Source organism: Sitodiplosis mosellana, unplaced genomic scaffold, assembly GCF_009176505.1.
Source record: "Sitodiplosis mosellana isolate CC-2019 unplaced genomic scaffold, AAFC_SMos_1.0 Smas_scaffold_871, whole genome shotgun sequence".
Taxonomy (NCBI): Eukaryota; Metazoa; Arthropoda; class Insecta; order Diptera; family Cecidomyiidae; genus Sitodiplosis; species Sitodiplosis mosellana.
In genome coordinates this window covers 5034-13659 of record NW_022596113.1, presented here as the reverse complement: position 1 = coordinate 13659, position 8626 = coordinate 5034, and the positions used below count along the sequence as shown (strand labels likewise).

The 8626-nt window shown below is 34.3% G+C and overlaps 2 protein-coding genes across 3 annotated transcripts; one reads left to right on the top strand and one right to left on the bottom strand.

Moving 5' to 3' along the window:
- Positions 1–1666: 1666 nt before the first annotated feature.
- LOC129570977 (cyclin-dependent kinase 2) lies at positions 1667–4328 on the top strand. 2 transcript variants are annotated; one of them, XM_055450705.1, is made up of 5 exons: positions 1667–2539; positions 2603–2681; positions 2754–2949; positions 3526–3798; positions 3897–4328. In XM_055450705.1, the coding sequence occupies exons 1-5, from the start codon at positions 2494–2496 to the stop codon at positions 4215–4217; spliced, it is 915 nt and encodes a 304-aa protein (XP_055306680.1). In that variant the 5' UTR covers positions 1667–2493; the 3' UTR covers positions 4218–4328. The 2 variants fall into 2 exon arrangements, with proteins under 2 accessions (XP_055306680.1, XP_055306681.1); XM_055450706.1 differs by having other exon boundaries at positions 2179–2533.
- LOC129570976 (kinesin-like protein Klp98A) lies at positions 4312–4859 on the bottom strand (the record flags this gene model as incomplete). The annotated part of the gene is given in 2 exon segments (XM_055450704.1): positions 4312–4616; positions 4684–4859. Coding segments are annotated over 2 exon segments (419 nt in total), but the record flags the coding sequence as incomplete, so codon positions are not given.
- Positions 4860–8626: the final 3767 nt, after the last annotated feature.

Below are 8626 nucleotides of genomic sequence, written 5' to 3'. Positions count from 1 at the left end.
AAAAAAACATACTCTACTCTCAATCTCACCCATAGATATAAATAACTCATTCAGAGTTTTTGATCTCTCTACGGTTTGAAGGTTAAGGGCTGCTTACACCATGTTTTTTCAACTTTTGAAATTATAAATTTTTATTTACAGAATCCTGAACAAGGGCAAATCACTCAAAAGTAATACAACGCTGCTGAAAAAGTAATACAACGTGAAAAAAGTAATACAATTTTTTAGTGAATTGATCCTGAATCCTCGTAATCGGAAATCGAAAAAGTAATCCATGATCATGGTGAAACTAACATTATTTATCGGAGCGTTTTTACTGTCTGTGTTAGGTCACACGGAAGCTGAGGTTTGTAGTGATGTTTCTTTTTTTATTTAATCCTAGTTATTTGTTATCATCGCCGAACGTTCACAGAGAAATGAAATTTATGACATTTCGTTAAACGCGCACGCTTATAATCTCATAGCGCACGCTTATAATCTCATAGAAAATTTGTGTCAAGACATTCTGGAGCGCCGTCGATCTATGACGACAAAATTCAGTACTAGTCGGTGTTATTATGTAGTATTTTGCAATTTGTCGAAATCATTTCCAGCTATTTGCAGGTGTATTCGCCGTCACTAATCGACGGTGCTGCAGAGAGTCTACTTTCCCTACTATAATCGTGTGGTTACAACACTGCGGTTTCTTGACAGTTCCCATATAAAAAAGCTCCGAAGCGCCAACTGGTGCTAGCAAGTGCTAGCAACTTTTTCACTCTTCTGTTGACTAATTTGACATTGGTTTTGACATTTTGTTTGTAGTACACTTGCGAACACCAGTTGGCGACAATGATGGGAAGGCATAGCGTTTTGTGGTTAAGCGTCATCGCAACCCAGGATAAACAATACATTTAATGGTGTTGTTATATACAAATGCGATAGAACTCATCGGAAAAGAAGATGTTAGCACCATTAAATATATTGTTTATCCCGGTTTGCGATGACATTTGGAGGTTATGTTTTCTGTGTTTTGGCTGAATCATTTTCGTATTTGCAGGAAAAATTAGAACAATTCATAAAAGTACAATTGGAGAACCTATACAAATACAGGAATCATATTTCGAAAAATTATTTAGGATTGATAAATTGGTTTGAGTCTCAATCAAACTTTGAGATAAATAAGAAAGTGTCGTGCGATTTGGGTGGGTTGGGTCACAGGTGTATTTCTGATTTCTTCGACAAAAATTGCTTATGAAAAATACCTTTCCAACGGTACTTTGTTTCTTGACCAATTATTTTCTGATATTACATTTTTCGGTGTCATCGAATACCGACACAACTCACACCACACCCCCTTATATGAATGGTTTGGAGCAAAAATGTAATACAGAAAAGTTGAGCGGAAAAATGTCAAATGAAAAGGGATAGCTATATAGTTCACTATAGTTTACTATACAGTTTACTATATAGCTATCCCTTTTCCGCTCATTCATCATTGACATTTTTCCGCTCTACTTTTCTGTATTACATTTTCGCTCCAAACCATTCATATATGTCTATAGACTGTTTGTTAATTTTATTGCAAAATTCTTCAACAAAGCAGCTGATATCAAATAAAAAACTTTCATAAAGTCAATTCTCGTGCCGAAAGCGAACACAAAACTTGTGATATCAATTTCAAAAAATCATTTCATTTCGGAGCGATGGTAACAAAAATAGTCAAATCAAAATCGCTCCGATTCGCTCTCGCCAGGCGCGATAGTTGACTTTGGAAAAGTTCTTTCTTTATTTATTTTTTACTATTTGATTAAAATATTCCGCCAGCATTTGGCGGTGTCAATAGAAGACAAATACAAAACACAAATGTCTAGAAATTCACACGTCAATAACATTACTATTAGAACTTCTATTTCACGCTTTATTCTGATCAACAGTTACTAAAGGGCGAAAACAAATATTTCATTTCCATACATTGATTGTTTCTTCTGCTGAAATTACATTTGGAAGTTCACAGGCCATACAACAAAAATTTTATAATTGCAGAATTACTCTATCGATTGGATTTTATGCTAATTTTATCGTGATTTTTATAAGGAAATGGGAAATTCGGGATAAATAACTGACAAATGTAATGGAAATAACCTTCATTCAATAGATCTTGTCATATTACTACTTAAACGTGTGAATACTATTGACAGTTTGTCGCCACTGTGAAATGTCAAAATAATTGTTTGGCGCCCTTTTGCGCTTTAATAAACATCAGCGTACCTAACATATTCATGCTGATCTGTTCATTACGTTTGTTTGTTTGAAATGCAATTCAAGGAAGTTCACAAATATAAAATATAAATTTTGATGAGTTCTAAAAATTTAAATTGAAAATCATTGCATATCTACTTACTTCCCACTCGTGCCCAAGCAAAAAAAAATAGTGTTCACCGAAATACCCAGTGATTCTTCTCGTGATTTTCAAGAAGTAATGGACAAGAAGTATTTTAAAAAAAATAAACTATTATGTGCAGTTTAAATCATTTTCGTCGAATCGAAAAAATAGGTGAAGGTAAATTAAAAGGTAAACAATTTTAAAAAATTAGTGTAGCAGTTTTATTTTGTTTCTTTTCAGGTACATATGGCGTAGTTTTCAAAGCAGTCAATACTGATAGTGGTAAAATGGTCGCACTCAAAAGAATCAGATTAGAAAAGTAAATGAAAAAGAATATTTTTCTGTGTGAAACTGAACTAAATTTTATGTATTTCCAATTAACTTTTTGTAGTGAGTCTGAAGGCGTCCCCTCAACTGCAATCCGTGAAGTTTCCTTATTGAAAGACCTCAAGCACCCATCTGTCATTGAATTGTACGATGTTGTTATCGCAGATTCAAGTTTATATATGGTATTTGAATTGCTTAGCATGGACTTGAAAAAATTACTGGATAAAGCCAAAGAAGTTTTTACACCACAATTAATCAAGGTACACTTCAATCAGATGAACATTAGTTGTTTAACTTTCAGTTATCCATAGAAAAAAATTTAAAGTGCTCAATTTTGGCAGCTACTGAATTGCCACTAAGACTTTGCGAGCCCGATAATGAAGCCTACAAAATTAATCTTTCATATATACATTCTTCAGTAGATGTATACGGAAAACTTCTTTGCTATTATTAATCGTAGACACAAAAAGAATTGTCGTGAAAATGAAAAGAATAATTTACGTAATTACGTCATACTCGCAAGCGCCCCTCCTTCTTACAGATTTATTCGGTTATGTCGATCTATCGATTGGTGTATCATTACTTCGTATCAACCAATGACATTCGGCAAAATGAGCGAACTATTTACCTCGAATAGAATCAATTTTTGTTTGAAATTTTATATATCTAATTTTCAAGCCATCCTATTTATGACATTGTGTTGACAACAGATTTTTTTTGACTGAATCTATTTAACGAATTTTCCCGTGTTTTTACCGATCTGTTTTCCTTTTTAATAATTTGTATATTCAAAAATATATAGTTATAACCAGATGTAAACAATTCTATCATTTCAGAGTTATATGTTCCAGATTTTCGATGCAATTTCATTCTGCCACCTAAATCGAATACTTCATCGCGACTTAAAGCCCCAAAACTTACTAGTCGATGAGTATGGTCACATTAAATTGGCTGACTTCGGACTTGCACGAACTTTCAACATACCAATGCGTGCTTATACACACGAAGTAGTAACTCTTTGGTACAGAGCTCCTGAAATTCTACTAGGGACAAAACTATATGCAACGAGTGTTGATTTGTGGAGTTTGGGTTGCATATTTGCTGAAATGGTTAGGAAGATTGTACCAAAGCAATTCAACATGATAAAAACTTATACAAATTTATACTTCATAGAAATAATTTCCATTTTTTTCGCTTTTTTTATTAGATATTACGAAAACCTTTGTTTGCTGGCGATAGCGAAATTGATCAATTATACAAAATATTCCAAATGATGGGAACTCCTAATGAGCAAATTTGGCCCGGTGTATCACAGATGCCTGATTTCGGACTGAAATTCCCAAGCTGGAAGCCGCAGCAATTGCCAAGTTTAATTGTAAAATATAAAGACAAAGACTTTCTGGACTTGTTTAGACATATAATGGTTCTAGATCCCGGCAGAAGGATATCAGCTAAAAACGCTACGCAACACTCGTTTTTCCGTAATATTGAACCAGTTACATACGTTTCCCTACCGCTAGATGGGTAATCTCGAATATGGTCTAGAATTGACTACTTCAAAGTATACTGTACATCAATTATGGATTATATGAATTCAGACTGGCCTTTCTGACCAAAATAAACACAATATTCAACAAAACATTTTATTTATTTATTTTATGTAGGTTTCTTCCCACTAGCAATTTCATCCAGTTCCATGGCGTCCACTCTCAAAAAGTCCTTTTTTGAAAAAATTTGAGAATTCAACTAATGTTTTTTTGTTCAAACCATATCCGTTTGACCCTTCGTAGAAAGGACATTGCGGTATTTTCGAACAGACTACTATTAATCGACGCAAATAACTTTCTAACTGCCGACGTCTATTCCGAGCCACCGATTCACTTTTAGATGCAAATAATTCTCGACTGGGAAATGGTATTTGATGCACCTAAAATAGATTATTATTGTTTAAAATTCCTCTGGGCTGTAGAACAATTCATTTTATTATATCTTACTTTTTCTCCATACATTGTTTTCATTGTTATGTGAAGCTCTCGAAAACGGCTATATCGCCGCATAATGATCCATTTTTCACCAGGTAATGTTATTCGAATTTCATACTCAAAATGAGTTTGTTTACCGGCTCCTCTCAGAACGTAGCTTGGAATACTAATAATATACTCGGAATCGCCTGTCAATAGACATTTCAGAGTTTAAATTTACAGTAATGAAGGGGAATTTAGGGAACTATGGGGTTCAACACAAAATCTACTTTTATAAAATTACGTCAATAGCGATTGTTTTCCAAGAAAGCTTGAAATCAATTAAAGACAGAACGATGATTTCTTACCCTTTCTAGTGATGATATATTGCGGCGTCATACAAATTTAAAATTGAAATTATAAAAAAAAACAAAAATTTTCATAAATGATTGTTAAACCATTGATATATATCTATAGGTGAGATTGAGAGTAGTGTATGTTTTACTGACTTTGTTATGAAAGAGAAGACTAAAATTATTTCGACATAAAAATGGTTAAAGGCGAGTATGTTCATTTTTGGCGTCACGGTTTTTCGCGGTTTTTGTGGAACTGATAAAAGATAACAACTTAGTCTTTTCAACAGAGTTTTAGTACTCGAGGTCCTCTATAACTTAGCTGAAGACAATTATCTCTTATCTCTTATCAGTTCCGCGAAAAGCGCGAGAAATGATAAGAAAAAAACGTCCATATAAATTTTGCTTTTTTAATTGCGCGATTTGCGCGAATCTGATAAGAGATAAGAGATAACTGTCTTCAGTTTAGTCATAGAGGTCCTCGAGTACAACAACTTTGCCGAAGACACCATGTTGTTATCTCTTATCAGTTGCGCGAAAACCATGAAGACTGCGGAGGCTAGACGGTACTACAACATACTCTACTTTAACGCCAACAGAATCATCAGAAAACATACTCGCCTTTTCAAAAATATAAATCGAAGAAAAAAACATACTCCACTCTCAATCTCACAAACTCCACTCTCAATCTCAGTAACGTTTATGAGGGTCTGTAGCAGTTCAATTCTGTCAATTTTAGTACTATTTAGTACTACGTAGCATCACCTATAGTTGTCCAGAACCATTGAGAGGATTTAATAGTTTTTAGTACTCTTTCAGTACTTTTAGTACTTGGTTTGCAAAGCCTATAAGATGTCTAAAAAGTTGCTTCAGAAACTATTGCTCTATTTCGAGTAGTTAGGAAGTTATAGAACTCCGAAAATGCTCGATGATATCGTTTGGTAGCGACAAGTGACTTTGAGCCAAAAAAGTAGGCTAGATGTGATTTTTTTGGGATAATATGTTCAAGAGAGTTGTTTAGTTTGACGCTGGCTACAATAATGCCGAAGACAGAAAACAAAAAAATGGATATTTTATGAGTTATGGTCGAAAAATTGAAAAAATCGTCCATTTTTGCGACATTTTGCTCCACAGCACCTACTAGATGTGATTTTCATGTGTAAAACGTTCATACAACTTTGCCAAAGACAGTAATAAGCTATCACCAAGAACGAACGATTTATTGACTAAAATTTGACATAGTTCATATCGCCGAAAAACCATGTTATTGAAAAAACGCCTAGCGACGCAGCGCCTTGTTGTCAATTCCCATACGAACGAGCCCAGAAGCGACAACTGCTGTTAGCAAGAGTAACTACAGTACAACTTACGTCAAATTCAAAAGCTTGTATACGTATGTATACATGTTTAAGTTGCTCATCGAGCGATTTTCAGTTGTCCAGCTCAATTTAATTTTTTTTTCTATTGAAGAACGTCAATATTTTTTTAATCCGATGCAGAAAAATCTCGTTCTGATTTTGAAACGTAAAGTCCGGGAAAGTCAATTTTTTTCTCGTGTTTTTGTCAATACAAGAGTAACAAAGCCGATGATAAATGACAAATTATGACACATTGATGTAAATAGTGAAATGCTGTTCGATTCTGAGCCATGAAATAATTTTTTCTTTTAATTTTGAAAATATATCAAGGGATATTAATGACTTCAATGAAGTCAAGCACGTTTTTATGTTCGTGTGAAAAAACAACCATTCAAAACCGTTCAAAACAGTTGATAACAGTATATCCGAGTATATCCAATAACCGGAATATGAAATGTCAACAAATGAAATTACAACTCGATGGAACTTTTTTTAGTCACTCTTGTGTTGACAAAAATACGCAAAAATACGGAAACATTTTTATTTGAAATTTTAAAATGAGAAAATTGATTTTTTGCATTGGAATGAACAGTTAAATACGCTTTTTGATTAAAAAAAACATAACATGATTCTCGTCAACAGAACGTAAACAAATGAAGTGACACTTGTTCGTATTTATTCAAAACGGTGAAATTCCTTCTGGGTACTCTTGTATTGACAAAAACACGAGAGGAAAAATTTGATTTTACGTTTAAAAATAAGGATATTGATTTTTATGCAACAAATATTTACGCTATTTAGTGAAAAAAAAAATAGAGCTGGAGAACAGAAAATCGCTCAATAAGCAACTGACACATGTATACATATGCATACAAGCTTTTGAATTTGACGTACGTTGTACTGTAGTGACTCTTGCTAAAAGCAGTTGGCGTTAGTGCAGAGAAGGCGCTGCGTCGACGCCTAGGTCGAAAAAATGAGATCCCCTGCCAATTCGGCAAAACCTAGCTGGGGTTTTACTCAGCTATAGGTCTACTTTCGTCCCCACATAGTCACGGTGAAGTTCTTTCGAACTTTTTGAAAATTGTTCCACTGTGAATACTTTTCTTCAATCGTCAACAAAATACATGGAGTATTTCTATGTTTTGCTACACACATACAATTGATTGGATACTGGGTACACCAGCACTACATAATGTGGTGTAAATTAATTTCAGCACCCAAATTTGTATGGAAGCTGCACGTTTCGCATCTTCTGTATAGTTATTTTCTGTGCACAAAATGTTCAGCTTGTAATTGTAAAAAGACGGAAAAATCATGTTTCTCATGATTCTTGGAGTTGTTTCCTATTCAGCCTGTATTTGGCGGTATCAGTTAAATAAAATGAAATACTGAAGTTTTGCTGTATTTATGAAGAGAATTCCAACAATGTTTGAAATGAGCAAACAGTATGTATTGGGTCTGCAACCTGAAAACCGGTTTTTTTTTGATTTTTTAAATCTTTATTTAGAAAAAACGGTACAATCGATTTTATTCAAAGTATTGGCCATCGTTAGCTATGACTTTCCCCCATCTTTCTGGCAATTTAGGGATTCCATCCCAAAAGGACTGCGCCGGCTTGGCGGCCAAGAACGAATCAAGCCAATTTTTGACTTTTTGAAAACAAGTGAACCGTCCTCCACTTAGGTGATATTGAATCGACTGAAACCAGTGGTAGTAAGAAAGCGCAATGTCTGGAGATTACAGCGGGGGCATAAAGTATTTTCAAAATAAATAGCTTCTTAGAAATTTTGGACTTGATAGCCAAAAAGTCATTGAAAAAATTTCCTCAAAAATTCGCTTTTTTGCGGCGAAAAGTCAATTTTTCGATTTTGCTGTCAGAAATTGGTATATACCGATTAGTTTCTGTTGGGAACGATAAAAGCTAACATTTTGATAAGTTTCTACCACCTTCCAATGCACCATATCTGGCCCACCCCCGCAAATATGAAAAATCACCCTTTTTCGAGGGAGTGATTGTGGCGCCCCCTATAATGACAAGTAACCACGATCAAAATGTGGTTTGATATGCTTGTGTCTATCGACAAACGTCCATTCTTCACTACCAGTGTCCACTCGATAAAAGAATAATCTATTTTTCACATTTTTCCCGTATGAAAAAAACTGCTCCCGCAAATGCTGCTGTTTTCGCCAATTTGAAAAATTTTCCTTAGTGAAAAAAATTATGATGTGCACAAAAAAAACAAATATTTTTGGCTGATGTTGACA

Coding starts and splice junctions, on each gene's coding strand:
- LOC129570977 (XM_055450705.1), top strand. CDS start 2,494: ATGTGCAGTTTAAATCATTTTCGTCGAATCGAAAAAATAGGTGAAG. Junction 2,682..2,753: donor AAAAGAATCAGATTAGAAAA/GTAAATGAAAAA, acceptor AACTTTTTGTAG/TGAGTCTGAAGGCGTCCCCT. Junction 3,799..3,896: donor GTTGCATATTTGCTGAAATG/GTTAGGAAGATT, acceptor TTTTTTTATTAG/ATATTACGAAAACCTTTGTT.